Below are 21,193 nucleotides of genomic sequence, written 5' to 3' on the forward strand. Positions count from 1 at the left end.
GGACAAGAAAAAGCTTTGCGCAAGATGGGTACCGCGTTTACTCACAATTGACCACAAACAACATCGTGAGGATGTTTCAATAAACTGTTTGACCATGTTTCCTAAAAGGGGACTATGTTGAGAAATAAAAATAAATTTTGTCAAAATTTTTGTGTTTTCTTGGTTAGGCTACTTAATTCTGGGATAGCCCTCGTAACATTTAAAAAAAAACCAAAATAAAATAAAAAAAAATATTTTTTTTAATTATCACATTTCACCAAATTTTAATTGATTTCTTCATCATAACGAAAGTTTATTAAATTTTAAAAACGATTTTTTTTTTGTTATTTCAAAAAAAAAGGACATTTCATTAAATTTTTTCAATGTATGTATGTATTATTCACGTTCAATACACATACTAACATTCAATATATTGAAAAACATACACACATTCTTAATTGAAACTAATTGCAGTAACAATAATTGAGAATTTCAGTTAAAAATTGTCAATTTGCTTTGCTTTTTTTTTTAAATTTTTTTCAAATTTTAAATTCCAATTATTTTTTTTTTTCTTTCTTTCTTTTTTATTCAATTTAATTCAAAATGAAAATTTCGTATAAAAATATAGAATGACAATTTTTTTAATATTCAACAAAATATCACGTTTATTGAAAATACATACACGCACATACTGTAAGTATATTTGTGTATGTATCAATTATATTTGAGTTATAATTGAGTACGAGAAAGTAAAAATTCGGGAGATCATAAAGAATTGATTAATGTAGAACAAAAGTTTAAAATCTTAAATAGTTTTAGTAAGATCTATACAATTTTTTATAATGGAATCATCAATTCTTTTATTAATTAAGGAAATTATTTTTCATGTAGTAATAAATGTATAACACTTGATATAGTTATATAACTTAATCACGTACAAATTATATTTTATTATAACAACTAATATATTATCACTTATATATTTATATAAGTATGTATGTATGTATTTATGATAAAAATTGAATTGTTATTAAAATAAACTTAAAACCATTTGACGGCTGCCCTAAATAAAAACGTAGTATGATTACGAGTAACAAAATGAATGAAATCGAAGAAATAAGAGAAACTCAGAAAATCGAAATGAGAATAACTATGCTAGCACAGTGAAATGTTATCATGCAAAACGGTTCCTTCCATCTTGCTCAAGAAAGTTTTCCTCACAGAGGCTTGGATGAACCGAAATGGGTTCGTGCAATTACTGGTTTCTATTGATGGTCATTGTCCATGGTGAAATATCACTTACACAAACTACATAAGTTAGACTATACCTTTTGTGTAGGTTTTGCCGGAATTGAGAGGAGACGGCCATACACATTCTGTGTGATTGTCCTACTCTGGTTATCAGGAGGTGCAGATAGTTTGGGGATGGGTTTTCTCAATTTTTTGGGATCTCCAGTGCAACTCCCTGCGGTATATCTCCAGGTATTTGCTTGGATCCGAGGTGGTTTATGTGGGCAATAAGGCATGACTGGCTGCATTAGATGGGAGGGAGAAATTACTTTGCCCATGGCTCTCTTCGGCAAAAAAAAAATCCAAGCTAGCATACTTATTATTGCATATAGGCGTTACTCTTTTGTACACTTATGTACATAATATGTACTCAATTTTACGAAATTGTATATATAAAAAACGAAAAACTTACTGTTAATTACACAATATGAAAAACTAGATAAAAAATCTACATTAATGCTTAAATAAAAAAAAACTCAGCTATTTTCAAATTTTTTTTTAATTTCTCAAAAACTGCTTTGTTGCAATGAACACACTTTATTATTTGAGGTTTTATGTTACAACTTGCATCGGCTAATGGACACTGTGTTTAGATTTCAGTCTTTCATATCAGTACAATCATCGTGATCCTTGACAAGTCTCTTATTTTCATACTCATATATTTTGTAAACCATAATTTGAAATTTTCATTAAAATTATTTTTTACTCTCATAAATTTCGAATAACACGTACCTATACAATTTCTCTTTAAAATTAAATACATATTTGTAAAATGTCACTGTCATACAAAACTTTAATTTATTTAAAAATTATAATATAATAAATCACTCCATCGTGATATTTGCCATATTTCAAAATTTTAATATTTATTACATTATATATTATGTATAACAGTTTTATTCATTTTAATTCCAAACAAGAAAGCAATCACTTGACATAATAAATAAAATATCTTGAATTTTTCTCTAAGAAAAAAAAAATTAAATTAAAATAAACCATAACATTTCCTATTAAATTAATATAACACGAATTTTAATTCAACTTCATTTTGCACAACTTTAAAACATAGACAAAAAATATAACACTATAAATAATAAATTCAATGTTCACCTTACAAAATTCCAAAAAAACACAATGCATTAATCAAATTGCCATCTAACAATAAGAAATTTATGTTATTCGCCCCGTATCTCTATAAAATATACAAAAACCAACGAAAACTAATAAACCAAAATATTCAAAAATTTATAAATTCAAAAAAAAAAATTATGTATGTATGTAACTATGTATGTAGTATATGTAAGTGAAAAAACGCAACAACAAAATTACAATCAAAAATAATAAAACAGACATTTTCAATGCCACTAAACATAAAAATTCAATTGTCGCATAAATTTTTCTTCCTATTGTTGATCTTCCTCTGTCATCTTACACACAACATACTTATACATGCTTCAGTTTTTTTTTTGTTTCCATCACACGTTAGTCCTTTTCAATGTCTTCCTATACAAGTAGGGGCGCATCTTATATAAGAGAAAACACATTCTTTATACTTGTATAATGTGTAAGTACAAAAAAAAAAACTGTTACTGAAAAATATAAAAATGTAAAACATACCTGAATAACGGTACCTTCATTAAAACCTATATATAATTCCCCAAGGACATTTTTGCGACCAAATAGGAGCATAAAATTATATACAAAATATATTGTGTGTACACACACACAAACATAATAAATATATGCGAGTAAATTTTAATAAAAATAAAAATCTTAATCAGTAAAATAACGATAAAAAAAAAAAACAAAGTGAAGAAAAAAATATTACATATAGTAAAAAACAAAATCACCATATACAGGGTGTATACGTATATGTATATTTTGATATTATTGAACTAATCTGGAATACATGTATAGGAATAATTTATACATAAATCCAATCAAGGAACATCCAAGGTATTAAAAATTGTAGCTTATAATTATTTAAATATTCAGAATTTGACGTTTATTTTCGCATTCAAAATGCTAAATCATCTACCGGGATAAATGTGCGTAACTAATTCATTCAAGTATTCGTACGTATATGTTTAAGTTAGTATAGTAGCTCTATATTTCGAACATCTTCAAAATTATCATTATTTATATTTGTTTATATGAATAAAGCCCATACGAGGACGATTTTTTACAACAGGCTCAAAAATGAGCGTATTTGCACCCCCCTTGCACTTTCCTCTTCTTTCAATACTCATATATTCCGAAAACCCCACTTCACAAATAATATTATTACTAGGTATAACTACTTAACTGAAGTATTCCCACATATATATCTACTCTTGCTTGGTGGTAGAATTACTTCCATGTTGAACGACATTGAAGGTTATTAATTTTTATCGGAACCCCGTCCCTTTTCTCCTTGATCAAATATATTGAATTTTATTGAAATTTTGTTTTGCAAATCTTATGTGAAACACCCATTATATAAATAATAATATTAGTATAGGTACAGAGCAATATTATAGGTAAATAATAATGATACAAAATACAAGATTATATTATGTTATATTGTGGACATATTTTTATCTCATATTATCCATACACATACATACATACATTGTTCAAATTATATTTTGAATGCATATACGGTAAAAATATCACAAAGTAATATTTTTTTCACTTATAGAATTTGTAAAATAATATTCACTTCGCACATTTATGAGAATAATTCACAAAAATTAGAGAAAAATCCAGAAAAATTAGTAAAATAATCCACAAGCTTGTTTAAATGCTTACATACCTTAATATGAAAGTTCTTCAAAACAAAATAATATAAGGAAAATTGTTGTTTACTATACTACTCTTGTAGGAAAAGTACTAGCGCGTTGATTTCCTACAAAAGTACTCTTGTAGAAAATCAATGTTAAATGATAATAGCCTTAAATAAAAATTTAGAATTTATTTATTTATTTATTCAGTTAAAATCTGAGAGCCCTAACACTTTTAAGGTTTCATAATGTGGCTGTTAGTTGAATAATCACCTGAAAAACGAATCCTTATATTTTTTATACTGAAAACATTTCTATCAGTGGTATATTTGTGGAAATTTTCAAAAATATGGCTGATGGTTAGTTCTTCATGGGCGACCACATTTAGGCCTGGTTGTTTTATAGATTAGATAGGAATGTGATAATTTAGAGTGCCCATGCATTAACCGAGTCATAATGACAGAATCTCTTCCTTGCAAATTATTTAAATTTTTCTAATAATTAAGAATTAAGTAAATAAAATTAATTCAATTAATTAAATAAAAAAATTTAACAACAAATAATTATAGTCAATATAATTATTTTTCTTAAATATTTTGTTAAATGTACAATAAAAAACAAATTTCAAAAAATAATACAAAAATACAATCATATATGAATATGGATCGAACCCAATACCTTCAGTTAAGGCTATCAGACTGTTTACTATACTGTTCAGCTAATACTGATGTGCTATTTAGTGCAATTCTTCAAAATTATCCAGATTTATATTATATATGCAAAAAAAAGTGGTTTAAAATCCGGCTAATTGAAGTATATCAAAAACTCCAGATATATCTAGTCTAGGTCTAGAAACTTGAAACAAAAAACAGTAAATTGGATTTGTTTTGTATAAAGCCCCTTGTTGTTGGGTAGTAAATGCAATTCATTTTTATAAGATTTTCGAGTTGTATTGTTGTTCTTTTTAATTTGCGATATGTAAATATCCTCCTATACATACAAATAATAAATATCACACCAATAGCAATATTTAAAAAAAAATACAATATCTTGCCCGCCATTATTTTTATATAAAATAAGAAAAAAAGTAGATTGGCTGCTACTGTTGCTGTCAACTATCTATTCTATAGACTATACATAGATACAGAACAACTTGCATAATAAAAAATAATAACAAAATAAACCAAAATAGAAAAAAAAAATTAAAATAAACGTAAATAAATTTTCCATAATATTTTCGCTATTTTTTTTTTTTTTTTGTTGCCAAACTTGAAAACTTAATGTTGCCCTATTTTCACGCTCCGTATAAAGAAAAACGAAAACGAAACAAAACAAAATAAAAAGCATCATTTCTCTTTTTAAGATTTCTCTCTCTTTTTATTTTTTCTATGTCTATACACCTGGATTATCGCACCTTTCGATGACTTCACTTTTATATTTCCTTCATAATTTTTTTCCATTTACAATCTTTGTTTCATTCTTCTGTCCCTACTACACCCTTATAATTTATTGTATTTCATTTTTAGTCTTTAACAAAAAAAAAAAAAATTTTTTTTTTCTTATCTTGAATTTTAAGGTCCTGTTTTCTTTTTTTTTGTGTTTTTTTTTTTGGCTGTATTCCTTATTTTTTTTTTTATTTGTATATTTTTGCTTATATTTGGGTGCCTATATCCCATCCATGTGCTTTTTTTCTATAAAGATAATAATATTTTGCTATTCAGAGGAAAATCTAAAAATATGTACAATATTTGCACATACATACTTACATATATTGTGTACAATACATACATAAGAAAATTAAAAAAAAAAAATATGATAATTTCGTGTTTTTTTTTTTTTGTTAAAGAAAAAATGTCCTTTTTTACAATGGTAATTTTTATGTTAAAAATATTTAGGTGTATATGATTAAAGCTATAAAAAGAAGAAGAAGAAGAATAAGAAAAAAAATTGCCTTCATGTCACCAACTTTATACTTTTCTACAATATTACAATTTTTTTTTTGTAATTCTGTTATATTTTATATTTATTTGTATGTATGTATGTATTTGAGGATTAAATCGCGCTCAAACGCGTCTGTCTTGTCCTTTATTTTATATTTTAATTTTTTTTTTATTTTTCTTATTATATTTTTATGTATATATAAAAGTTATCGTAAAATATAAGTATGTGTGTTTATTGTATTTGCATATTTACAAATTCTAAGAAGAAGTTGTATTTATTTATTTATTTTTCTCTTTTTGTTTTTTTAGATTCAAAGATCATTCTTAATATTATTCATTTATGTAACTTTATTATCATCTTATCCCATATACATACATACATATACGTATATAAGTAGTGCATATATTTTAAGATTAGAAGCTGTAAAATATGCAAACTAAATTTTCACTTTAATATTTTAAAAATTTAATACATCTACTTAACTACATTATGTAATAGAATTAAAAAAAAATATAAATTTTATAACATTAACAGTAAATACACAAACTTGACATATTACAGCATCATTTTGTCAAACTGACCAAAATAGACGCGTTCATACTTTTTACAATTTAACCTCAGCAAATTAATACTTTGTTATTAATGTTTACTATTAAAACGAGACAAATAAGAGTTGATCTCAGAGCATAATCACTCTGTGATACCTAAACGAAATTGTTATACTATAGGCGAAAAAATATACTATAGCTAACTATTAGACAGCCTATGACTTAAACTACCATAGTTGGTCTTGTTTTACGAGAAATGAAATAAATTATGAAAATTTAAAATTCAGTAAGAATATATATATATATCTGTCTACATCACAGATTGATATAGACACAAAATTATGTTATTTTATAAGGGTTACAAGCAGAGTGACGAGTTTATAACATACTTCGCACATACGATTACACAGGAATAGTATTTACCGTATTGCCATATTAATTTATGAAAAATTTTAACTCGATAATTTCAATAATTTCTATCAAACAGCTATTGAAGTTGTAGAGTGCCTAACCGAACCATTATTTCGATTACAACTACTTTAAATAGGATTCCGGCATTTACTATTACAAATCATTTGTGAAAATTTAGTGAGGTTAACTCAATTACTTTCCAACTTGACGTTGAGATAGACGGACAAATATGGTTCAATCGCCTCAGAATTCGACGCTGATCAAAAGAATCCTTCGAACATACGTTGTTACTGATATAATGAATCGTATAACATTTTTTATATGTTTTAAAATATTATAACCAAGCTTTCTTAATATTCTGCAAATAACCCATAGAATATCATCTTTCATTTATACGGTTAAAAGCATAATTTTGATTTCAACACTCTTTTGGTAAACAAAGTTTTTCAAATGGAGTAAAACTTAAGAGTCATAACTCTACTTCTTGAGCCTTATAAGGTAAAACTTATAGGTAAAACTTAAGGGTCCACAATAGGTGGAATTAGATGTTTCTTGGTAATCCAACAACTATTGATCCTCTTCTAATCTGTGAGTTTTAAAATTTATTATTAAAATACGAGCGATTTTACAAAATAAATAAGAGCAAGCAAAAAATTCGTTTTTAATAATTTCAACTTGAACATTTGCTTATAACATAGTGGAAAGACACCATTTTAAACTGGCTGTTGCCAAATGTTTTTAAATTTTTAAAGAGTCATTTGGATATTGGAAGCAAATTAGTTTTCAATCTGAAGACAAGAGATTGTATTTCAAAACTTGTTAGATAGAAAATATTATTACCGCAATAATAGTAAAATTAATTTTTATATAAAAAGTAAATTAACAGTTTCTATATAAAGTCGAACTCCGTGAATTGCAGAAAGTTTCTTATGTTTACTCATAAATACTTTTTGATTTTAAATCAAATAACACTCTTTTACTCACAATTATTGAATTGTCCCATTAACTTCATAAAATTAAATTCATTGAAATTTTCAGCTCTTAAATTTTAACTTAACAATTCCAAAGACAATATACTATTTACCTACTCCTATAGCGCACGCAAATGATTACCCCATAATACACATTATCGTTTTTAATTTCCCATAATTTTATATAGAATACCAATTCTTTTTAGTGTGTAAACCTGTAACCAAAACCTAGGACCATTTTTTTTTGTATCTTTATTCCATTTAGGTTTTTTTTTAAGATTCACTTTTTGTTGTTATTAGTTTTTCTTAACACCACATGCGAGTCAAAGTGCACTCTCTAACTACATTAATTTTTTTTTTTTTTTTAGCATCGTTACTGTTTTTTTTATATGTTCAAGTCATTATCACTGTATCTACATTTTAGGTGCGTGTACATGTGCTCAAACATATAGACAATTTATACACACACTGGCTTTAGTTTTTCTTTGTTTTTTTTTTTTGTTCTTTTGCGCTTTTCTTTTTTTATTTTTGTCCTTCTTTCTGTATTTTTCTCGCATTTCATTAAATTATTTTTGTTTTCGTTTGTTTTATTATTGTTATTTTTTTGTGTTCTTTGCCTATTTTTCATGTTTATCCCTATATATTTAAAATCCTTATTGTTTATCTACTCTCTGCTATAATATGTATATACTGTCACACATATGTACATATGCACACTAAATGTACAATATACTCGTATGTATATATAATATATTTTACATAATGTACATTTAAATGTCCTTTGTCAACACAAAATGTATGTTAAAAATAACAAGAATGAAAAAATAAAAAAACAGTAAAGGAAAACAATGTATTAAAATATAAATGAATGTATGTATAGGTACGTGTGTATATGTAGGCAATTTTACTGATTGTTGTTACATCTTCATATATTTATATTCATTTTACATAGATTTACACAATGTATGGAATCAAATGTTATAGATGGACATTGTGATGCCTTGACACTACGAGAAAAAAAATTTTTTTTTTCAAGAAATTATGAATAAATATATTGTGAGATTTTTACAAACAAAATTAATAAAAAAAAAAATTTTTTACTGAAAATCATTGCAGTTCTATATCTTGAGTAAATCTGAATTTTATCTGAAAATTTCTTAAAAATTTTCGTTTTTATACGGCACATACATAAATATTTCGTTTATCGTCATCGTATTTTATTCTTTAATCAGCAAGGATTCTATATATATATATATATATGTACATATATTTACATATATGTATATGAATATCTATATATATGTTGTATGTACGTATGTATGTATATAAGAAAAAAATAAATACACTTGATTCATTCAACACAATCAATTCGTAATACGAGGAGAAAAAAATATTATTAGAAAATATAAAAGTTTATTAAAAGATAGAGAAAGTGCCAACGACGACTAAAATTTCGATATTAATCACATATATATACCATAATAATATGTAAGCAAGTATGTAATCCTTAATATATATATATACATATATATACAATAAAATAGGAGAATTTTTCTCTATATGAAAAAGCAAAAAAAAAAGGGGGGGAAAAATTTATTGAAAAATATCAAAGAATTAAAAATTTTTTTTATTATTATTAATATTATTATTCTGTTTTATATACAAACATATATACATATATAAATTTTTTTTTAACAAATTCTAAAAAAGACATGGGATTCAATATATATATGTATATATATATATATATCAGTATGAAAAAATATTTAAAACATGCGTACTAAAATTATTTTCGAATTTTTTCTCTATATTTTTTTTTTGTCCTACTGCTGAAAACGTAGGAGTTATAAAACACATACACACTTACATATCCACAAATATGTATTAATGTGTGTATCATTGATGCTGTGTGTATCACACTTTTCATATGTATGTATATGTGTATATATATATGAGACAAAAAGAGAAGATAATGAATGAAAGAGAATTTTATTGTTTTAGATAACAAGACGACATATTTAAATATTTTTTTTTCTTGGAAAGGATTCCATAATTCCAAAGAGATTTTATTTATTTTTTTTTCTTGTTTTTATTTTTATTTTTCCTCCTGGAATGATTTTTCATTTACATATACATTTATATTTTCCATGTATTTGGAAATTGGATTTAATTCATTTTTAAAAAAAAAATTTATTTCTCAATTTTCTCTAAATCTCAATTTTTTTGTAAAAAAAAAAAGAGAAGAAAAATTCTCAGAATTTATTTCATGAAATGAGATTTTAGATTTTGATGCTGGCTATAAGGATGCTGCTGAATTAAATTTAAAGCTTTTTTATTTTTATTAAAAATTTTAAAAGCTGTAAGATATTTGCTTTTAAAAGAAAATAAAAGCATTTTAAATTCGCCCAATTTTTCTCTTTTCAATTTTAAAAGAAATTTTGAAAAGTTTCTTTGTAAATGAATTGTGGAAATTGAAGTTTAATTTTGAGCGCAACTTATTCGTAATAATCAAAATTTTATTTTTCGAAAATATAAAATTGCTTTAAATTGGAACGTAAATTTTTAAATTAAAGTTCTTCTATATTTATTAAAATAAATTTCTTAATAAAAGTTTATGCAACTTTTAATAAAATTATTTTCATTACAGGACTTTCAGATTTCTCCAAAAACAAAAAAAAAAAATTTAAAATCTCCATGAGTACACAAGTTAAGTCCAAAAAATATTTTTATATAAAATGATGCTTTTAGCTTTTACTCATAATTTATATAATTTGAAGGTTTAGAGATGAAGATTTTAACAAAAACTTTTATCCTGCAACTCAAAATCGAAATCTTTTAAACTTAATATTTTAATTTTTATATATGAAATTTTTTACGAATTTTCTATATTGAAAATACGAGTATTATTATATAATAATAAAACATAATCTGTTTAAAAAAACTCAAATAGAATTGAAATTAACTTTCGATTTACTAATATGTGGTTTTTGTGATATTTACCAATATCGTATAATGCAATTAAATAATGAACAATTGTTATTGAAATAATCCTGCTATTACCACATAATTTTGCATAAATTTAGGGGAAATTTAAAAATTATGGCTTTGAAAAAATTATATGTATTAAACTAGTAGCATAAGTATTCAATTTTAACGCAAAATTAATTTGGTTACATTGTGAAAAGTGAAAAGTGAAAAGATTATACATTTAAGTAATAGAAAGACTACTATTACAAGTCCTTATACATTATTGTAATTTGTCAAACTTTATACAAATTAGGTTCCTCATCACTATAAGTTTTAACACATAACCTTATATATTTATATAGTTATACAGTTATAGGAAACCATATACAGTTAATAGTTATAGAAATTTATCAAACCTTATAGTTAATTTTCTAGATTAATCTGAATTGTCGTGTAGAGAGAAATTATACTTCAAACACTAGCAAAAAAATCTAGTTTGCGACAACTGTTAATTTAAGTAATCAATTCAGTTTTCCAACAAGTATTTATAGAATACAGAATTCATAATTCATAAATTTTTCTTTGATCTATACACAGTTTCGTACGAGTATAACAAAATTTACATTTTCACGAAATGGTGTAAGTAGAGAAACGAAAAGTAAATATGATTTTACTGACCAATAAACTGGAAAATTCAAATCTAATTCAAAATATATTTTATCTTAAATATAAGACTGTGAATTTCAAAAAATTTCCTAATTTTAATTAATTTTTTCCTATGTATAAAATTTAAAATATTTTTAAATACAACAGCGCCATAAAAACTAGTTGCGTTTAAAAGTAACAATTTAATATCATAATATCCTTTTTCTCCATTTCGATAAAGAAACAAGAAACTAAAAAACAATAAAAAAAAATAAAACAAAAATTCCAAATTTCCCATATATTTGTAAAATTAAATGCGAAATTATACTTTTTATTTTCCTTTTCTTTACTCTTGGGGAAATTCGAAAATTCCCGTTTAACATCCATAGGGGAAATATAACTGTTGCAATTTTTTAATCTTATTGTGAATTTAATCGTTTATAATTTTTAAAAGGAAAAATGCAAAAATACAGAATTTTTTTTTTATATTCACACTTCATTTTGAGGGTAAAACATTGTGTTCAGGAAATTATTTATACACACATGTATACAAGTATATTGCATCATGTTTATTACGTTTATGTATATAAGGATTTTTATTTAATATTTAATATTAAAATACTATCATAAAATTTAAAATGATTTTTTTGCAACAAAAACAAATTTGTTTTTTCGTTTTTTTATATTATTTTTTCAAATCTATTTTTTATTAAGCCATTCGGGGAATGATGACGAAATCACAATTTAATCTTTAAGAAGATTTTTTATACTTAATGCTACAAATGTACTAATCAAAATTTAAAAAATATACAAAAACAAAAAAAAGAAAAAAATTCATCATACAAAAATTTTTGCCACGCTGACATTGAGTACAAACAATAATAATGGCAAATAAATTAATTTTTATTACATTAGATATAATTTATGTGAGGGTTTTTTGAATATTCCATTTCAAATTCTACAATATATGGAAAATGAAAAAAAATAAATAAATTTTTTTAATATTATTTGTAACCAAAAGTGTGATGCTATAAAATACACACTTTTCTTCAAGAATTATTTAAAATATTCACATAAAATAAAATAATTTTAAATTTTATTTTTTTTTATTTTTTTTGTTTCGTCCTTAAAATTTTAAGATCCCTTTGATAATTTAAATTTGGAATTTTTTAAGAAAATAAATATTGTAAAAGATTTGATTAAATTTTTTTGCTTCCATGTTTTTTGTGTTTTGTTTTGCTTACATTAATCTTAAATTTTTAAATCGTATAATGTGTGACACACACGCATACATATTATTTTAATCCTGGAACAAGAAAACAAAAAAGAGGAAACAAATTTCTTTAAATAATTGCCGCATTATAAAATATATAAAATACGTAATTGCGTAAGTATGTCAGTTGCTTAATATGACATTTATGCATAAATTAAAATATCATTACCACATAGAATATTTAAGAAATTTAATAATAATATTTAATAATGGTTTAAAAAATTTGTAGAAATTTCTAATATTTTAAACTTTCAAACAATTTATAAAAAATTTAGAAATTTGTGAGAAAATTAAATGAAGGAGAAATTTTTAATGAATTTTATATAAAGGTTTTATGTTGCGGAAACTTGTATATTATTCTCGTTTGGTAACTCTATATGTTAAAATTAAAAAAATTTGACAATAATTGAATTAATTTTCTTAACATTTCACGTTATTCAATGAATTCATAAAACTTTGTTAACCGGGTAGAAACAAATCCGAAGCATATACGTGTAAATTAAAAATGTTCAATGTTTGACCCAAAATAATAATGACGGCCAAATAAGAATGATTATAACAACTTATTCATAACTTAAAGAACTTTACATAAAATTTTACAACAGCTATCGTAAAGATGACCATAAAATTTTAAATTTAATAAATTTTTTGTTTTGTATGTTCTGTAATTAATTCAAAGTCCATCATATTAACCCGCTCTTCTTATCATCAATATTATCGTCTCCTTGGGTTTTATAATTCAAAATGAGAAGATTTGAATTTTTTTACCCTGTTCTTTAAATTTTAAATATAATATTTTTTCAAATTAAGAACTTCGTACAAGCAGTGAATTTTTCTTATTGGAACTTGACATTTCATATATTTTGTTAACATTCTCATTTTAACCCAGTTTACACTTTTGACTTTTGACAAATTAATTTTGTTAGAATTTAATGTTAATAAAATACTCATTTATATAAAAATGCAAAATACTCATTTATATTTCATTTAGCACTTTTTATATGGAAACATCCTTCAAAGTAACAGAAATATTAACGTAACTTTACTTTGCTATTTCATGAATATTAAAGCCGATATTAATTAAAGTAGTTTAAAAATTTTGCATAGTTTTTTATTTATATAATATTATTTAAGTATTGATACACATTATTTGAATTTGTTATATATATATATATATATATATATATATATATATACATACACATCTTAAGTTCTTATACTTTACGCTCAATTACTCAAGATGTTATTAAAATTTTCAAATGAAAATGCAATTTTTATATGCCCATAAATACACAAGAATTCACTTAAAATTTCAAAAACCCTAATTCATAACATATACATACATATATAGGAATTGAGAGGTGAATAATATGTATACATGTAATATGAATATTGTGTGAAAAATAACTGAAAGAAAAATAAAAATTATTAAATTTAATTATTCGAATTTATTAGACAATTAATTGTATTTTTAAAATTTTTCCTTTCATTCAAACATTAAACAATTTATTTTATAATCTTCCGTTTCATTCCAACATCGAACATTTTGTATGATTGTATTCAAAATTACCTATAATATTACCATATGCTATAAATCTCTACAACTAGTAAAATTTTATTATTTTAGCTAAATTAAAATTTTTTAAAAATATTTAAAATTTTTTTTTCTTAAATAAATCTGCTTAATTAATAAAATAATTTTTTTTTTATAATTTATATATAAAGTGCATTCTATTTTAATAACTATCACATAATAAAGTACCACAATTAATTCAATTTTATTTCCTGTATATTCTAGCTATATTATTCATTCCCATAGTAACATGATTTTATATTCTTAAATAAGGAAGCAAGAAAAATTCATTTTAAAATTGAAGAAAATAATCTATATAGTAAAATATACTGTATATATGTACACGTATACAATATGAATATTCAGAAGAAGAAGCCCATGATTCTGCATAACTTATTTATTTATAAATTCTATATAATAATAATTTTTTTTTTATTTTTTGTTATTTTTTGTCTATAATCTACATTCATAATAATATATAGTATACCTACGATGAATTTAATTTCAGTAAACCACCTTAATCAGCAACCAACTTTAAGAATCATAATCAACTCTTTTTAATTACTAATTATAATTTTGACCCCTATTTTGTTACAATAATCATTCTGTTTACTTGGTTTTTTTTTTCTCTTCTCAACCTATTAACCTTAATTTAATAGAATAAAAATAATGAATATAACGTGGCCATTACAGCTATATATATATATATATATATATATGTAGCATAAACAGTTATATATGTATGTATTTAATTTTTTTTTTCTTTTGTTTTATTCCATAAGTATCCTTAAAAACCTAAAAGAAGAAAAATATTATAAAAATGTTTTTTTGTTGTTATATTTTTTTTTCAACAATCCTTTAACTACGCTAACCACATAATACAATATTCAAAGATAAAATACATAGATGAAAAAAAAAATGAAATTACGAATGGAGGATAGTATTATCAAAAACTAACCACTGTATTGTATTATCTTCCTGCACTCGAAATTATTTTTTAGTTCTTAAAAGCTTACAAAAACATTTGTACAAATACTTATGCATATTTATTTATATATAGCTATTTTATGGATATGTTTTGAATTTAGGCTTTATTGCATAGGTGCTAAGAGATGCGCCTATATTTATGTATATGTAATTTTTTATGTACAATATCAACATAATAGTATCTATAATGTTCTGTCAATAGTTCGGATTAAGAAGCAGGCAAGTTAATAGCTATTTTAAAACCTTTCTAATAAATTAAAATATATATGTACCTTTAAAGTTTTCAACCTACACGTACGTATAATTTATAATAGAATTTATACGTACAATATATATATTGCTTTACATATTAAATCAAAAATATACATATACACACAAGGTAATATAAATTTTTGTAAAACATAAACTACCCAATCTGGCGGAAGCTTTATTTTTAATTTCTTTTTTTTTTCTGAACATTAAATGCAAACATTTTCAATATAATGTTATGTATATATATGTATATATATGTACATATATTGACGCCTTTAATTTTTATAACAGTTAATATCAATGAATTTTTCAAACGAACGCTGGGAAACCATTAATTCTCATAGTGCTTAAGTATATTATAAAAAAAACTTCAATCAATCACTGCTTAGGCATTTAATTATTTGCATATTTTCGAATGAATGAGTGTGTTTTGACATTGATAATGAATCCTGATTCAAATCACCGTTTCATAAGTCACTTTTATGAAGCTGAACCAGGACATTTGTAAATGGATTTTAATATGAATTTAATAAAAATTTGTAAAAGACCGTAAATTTTGTTTTGGCAATCATTTATATTTATGGTAGAAATCTAGAGAAAAGATTGTTTATATTAGAGACTAATTTTTTTAAGTATAAAAAAAATTAATTTTACTTTCATAATTTTTTTATTTTAGCCACGAATCGTTTTTCTAAGTTTCCATTTTAGTTTCGATATTTCGGGTTTAGAATCAATTGAATTTTTCAAATGCTATCATAATGAAAGTTAGTAGCCATCTATGTAATGAAATTATAAATTATGGATAATATTGTGAATTGTTAAACGTGCTATGCTGCCATCTATTATATAACTTAGAAACACGTTGGAAACATGTTGATCAACTTAGGCTTTAATTAAGTTTCTTTAAAACTAAATATCGCATAACGAGCAAAGTTACGCAAATTTGTAACAATTTTTCAGTTTCTTCCAAATGGATCAGCCCATTAGCGGTTCAATGTGTTGAAAACCTACTATGTTTTCAATGTGTTGAATTACCAAAATGAATAGTGATTGGGCAACATTGAAATTGTTTACAAATCAAAATCATAAGATATAACGTCAGTTTGACGCTTCTGAGTTCTGTTGTTTATTTAGGAAAGAAAAATTTTAAAATTTGTAAAAATTGCCGAGCAAAAAAAAAATAAATTCTCTAACAAACTGTAACCTGCTATTGGATTCGGCTTAAGAATTCATTTTGAATAAAGCAATTTGGAAAGAAAAAGCAATAAAATATTGAACAGTGAAAAAAATAACCTTAAAAAAATGTTTCTAAACAAAACTGGCGGCAATTTTGATTTAAACACGACGAAAAATAAAACTCTGGATAATATAAGTTTTCTATCAGGATCCCTCCGAGATTTTGGCAACTCTAAAATAGATAACATTTCTGTTAAAGAAAAAACAAATTCCTTATTTGCACAATTTTTGGATCTTTTACAGAATCGCGGCAATGAAGCCGAAACTTTTGACACGATTCAAGAAATGACTCAGACTTTATCTTCAATTTTTGAAGAAATCAAACCCGAAACTGTTTCAGAATCAAATACATTCAATGAATATGAATGGCTTAGAAAGGAACGTGACACTTGGAAGCTATTTCATGCTCTATATCATGATCGCATTATAGTTCAAAAATCGGAAATTGAAGAAGATTTCATCCCTCTTGGTACCTCTGAAAAAGCTATTGTATCACAACTTTACTTGAGTATGTTTTATAAATGTAGATCTTATAATCTAAAATCTTGAAATATGCCATTACTTTTTTAGCTAACGCAAATTTAAGGGAATATCAGTTAGTCGTAGATTGGTTAGAAGCTTGTGCTGCGGAAAAAAATATAATAGAAATTGGTCATTTTACTGATCGGAAGGTAGGTTGGGAAAATACTCTATATCAATTAAAAAATCCTGGATCAGTTGCTTTCACAAGTCATGTTGATATAGTAAAACACATGGATCCAGACGTTTCAACACGCGAAAAAAAACCATTGCATCCACTTGACATGGAGGATGATGTTAGACTTGTAAGAGCAATATTTTCTAAAATACGTCAAGGTAAAATTGAGGATGCAAAATCTTTATGTGTATATTGCGGACAGCCATGGCGCGCTGCTACCTTAGAAGGTTGGCGTTTATATGAAGATCCCAATTACGAACAAGGAAACAAAACTGAATTGCTTCCGATTGAGGGGAATCCAAGGCGAGATTTATGGAAAAGTATTGCTTTTCGTATGGCTGATAGTACTAAATATGATAGCTGTAACCGTGCTATATATGGATCATTATGCGGACATCTGGAATCATTATTAAATATTTTACAAGATTCGTGGGAAGATTTATTATGGGCTTACATGAAGGTTCAAATTGATATCAGAGTGGAGAGTGAAATTCGTTCTTGTTGCATTAAAAATTATGTAGAAATGCCAGAAAAATATTGGAACAGTAAAATGACATTAGAGCAAATTTTTCAAGAATTATCTGTTCATAAAAATCCAGCTGTTCGACAACAATCGGCAAGCAAAATAAACATAATTCAAAAGCATTTAATTTTAGATAATATAGATGAATTACTAGAGCAAATGCGTTTTTGGGTTGAACAAGAGAAAATATCTCCTCAAATGCTTCGTCTTTTCGCACACATTGTTATATTTCTAAGACAAATGGGTAGAGTTCGTCGAGAAGCTGAAGCTGATTGTGTAATTAAAGAATATGTTGAATCATTAATATTAATGAAAGAACCGCAATTAGTGGCTTTTTATGTAGCTGCTTTACCAGTTAACCTTCAAATTATTTTATATTCAAAATTCTTAGAGGGTATAAAAGAAACTCAAGAAAGGTTTGAAGCTCTAGAGGAAGCATCTTCAGCGGGGCTAGATGTTGAAAGCATTACTACTTATACCGTTCGCGTAATTAGAAATATTGAGCAGCCTCCATCAGATTTATTAAAAACAGAAATTTCTGAAGTGGACGAAGTGAAAATTTCGGCATTAGAGTGGCTTACATTTTATCCACAACAAAGGGGAGAGTTGTTGTATCAAGCAAATGCTGTTATCAGAAATTTCTTGGCAGAAGGAAAAATAGAATGTGTCCGAAAAGCGATCAAAATGATACCCAATGATTCTATAGACCAAACCGTTTCCAATTGTGGGACAAAAGAAGGTCTATTACGTCGTGAAGAATGTAGTATAAAAGAATACTTATGTCATCAAACATATTTGGCGGCAATTGATGGTTTCAACGACTGGATGCATTTATATCATAATCGTCCTAAAGAGCCACAATCAATTAAATCAAACGCTACCTTTACTGAAAAAATGGCTATGGAGCATAAAGAACAAACTTTTAGAGCAGAAATGGCAAGGTGGAATCTAAATTTACAAGAGCAATCTCGAGGTTAGCAAATTTAAGTAAATATTTCATATTTTATAAAAATTTCTCTCAATTTTTTCAGTTACACGAGATTTGTTGTTCAATGTGCTATTATTTCCTGATAAAGGTTGGTTAGTTGATCCAGATTCAGACAAACTACCACCTGAAATTTTAGATGAATGGCAATTACGAGAAGTACAGTTAGAAAATCTTAGAAAACTGTGTATACCAGAAATTGTATTATTACTGATAAAAGTTTTGCATTCAACTGGGGAATATGCAGATTGTGTTAAATTAGTAGATGAAATCGCATCAGAACACCGTCAATTATACAAAGTTTATCCCAAACACAAACTAGCAGAGTTATTAGCTAAAGTTGCAGAATCATCTTTGGCTCTTATGAATGAAAAATTAGATCCTTGGGGTTATAAAATTAATATTTAAATTATTAAAATAAGGTTTTTTTGTAAAGTTTATTGATTTTCTTTTTAATAAAAAATAACATAATTTTCATCAAAATACCATTTTTTGTTAAAATTTAAGTCCAACTTTGAAGACAAATTTAAATTTTCAAAATTTTCAAAAAACAGCCGTTTTGGAAAACATCATATTAAAGTAAAATAATCAAGGTAAATCAAAAATCCACTCAAATATATCAAATGTATGAATATTTACTATAATAATCACATTTAACGACTTTAATTAGCTAACACCAACTTTAAAGAAAATAATATATTGATAGTTAATTATCAAATATATTAAACTTATACATTATATAAAATAGTATATTTATATAATGGAAAAATTTAAAAAAAAAAGGAAAAATGGAAACTAACAAACTTAACAATAAATTTAAAAACATTTTTTTATTTCTTCTAATTTTTAACCTTTATTTTTCATACTTATTTCAAAATCAAATTTTCACGATTCAAATTTTGCACTTTTTTGAAAAATAAAAAAATATTAAATCTAAAACTTTAATGGTTTAAAATTGCTTAGGCATAAATAAAATTTTCAATAAACTAAAAGTTAAAATCAATGATGAACTGAAAATTTGATAATTAAAATTATTTAAGAAAAATATATATTTCATTTTCAGGTCACAATTTTACTCTTATAACAGGTACTTTTACAAGTTAAATTTATTTTTTTTTTTGTTTATGTTTACAAAATCAATTATTAAATTGATCAATAAAATATAATAAATTAAATAATATTTAAATATAGTATATATATTTATATGGATGGCAATATAAAGTAAAATCGTTAATTCAAAAAAAAAAAATGTAAACTTTTTTACATTTAGAGAATAAAAGTTCTGATAGTAATAGGTTTTTTATATAAAAAAAAAAAACAAGAAACTGTATGAATTTTAAAATATTTTTTTTTCTTTCGCCTTTGTTTAAAAAATAAAGCAAAAGGAAACAAAATTGAAATGAAAATTATTGTTATTTATAAAGAATTATTCATATTTATGTATATAAGAATCTTATTTAATTTATAATTTCTAATTTATACCCTATATTTTATATTTCCTCAATTTACATTTCTATATTTAATTACCAATACAGTTTTTCATTTACACAATTTTACAAAAACATATTCATTACACATAAGTAACATTCATATTTTTAATTTATTTTAAAAATTTTATCACTTTTCGTCACAAATTTTTAAAAAAATATATATATATTTTTTGTTTTTCTATATTACTTTTTCTTACATGACAAATTTATGTTTCTAATTATTTTAAAAAATTTATGTTTTTAAAATTATTTCAAAATAATTTAAGTCATAATTTGTACTTTGCTTTAAAGCATAAGTATATTGATAAAATTATTCAAAAGTTCCTTTTCATTAATATTAAATTACTTTTATAATAATTTTTTTTTTGCTTTTTACAAGTCTTTACAATTTTACAACCATGTTTTACATTTTTTTTTTTTATTTCTTTATTAGAAACTGATGGAAGAAATTTTTATTTTTACACTATTTTTACATTCTTAAATTTCTATAATGTTATGTGTTGAAAAGTTTTTTTTTTTTTTATTTTTTTTTTCGTGTTAATATCCTTAAAGTATTATTAAAGCAATTAAATTACACTAGCTAGGAAATAAGTCAAAATTTCAAATATTATGTTGCTTTTTAGAAGAAAGGCTTTTAAAAAATGTTGATGCAATAATTGATAT

The 21,193-nt window shown here is 24.2% G+C and overlaps 1 protein-coding gene across 1 annotated transcript; it reads left to right on the top strand.

Annotated features, from left to right (window-relative positions):
- The first annotated feature begins 16,715 nt into the window (after positions 1-16,715).
- LOC129607018 (nuclear pore complex protein Nup107) lies at positions 16,716-19,517 on the top strand. Its single transcript, XM_055517707.1, has 3 exons — positions 16,716-17,343; positions 17,406-19,028; positions 19,087-19,517. Exons 1-3 carry the CDS (start codon positions 16,902-16,904, stop codon positions 19,446-19,448), a joined length of 2,427 nt encoding a protein of 808 aa, XP_055373682.1. The 5' UTR covers positions 16,716-16,901; the 3' UTR covers positions 19,449-19,517.
- The last annotated feature ends 1,676 nt before the right edge of the window (positions 19,518-21,193 follow it).

Source organism: Condylostylus longicornis, unplaced genomic scaffold (assembly GCF_029603195.1).
Source record: "Condylostylus longicornis isolate FDR11 unplaced genomic scaffold, ASM2960319v2 ptg000026l, whole genome shotgun sequence".
NCBI lineage: Eukaryota > Metazoa > Arthropoda > Insecta > Diptera > Dolichopodidae > Condylostylus > Condylostylus longicornis.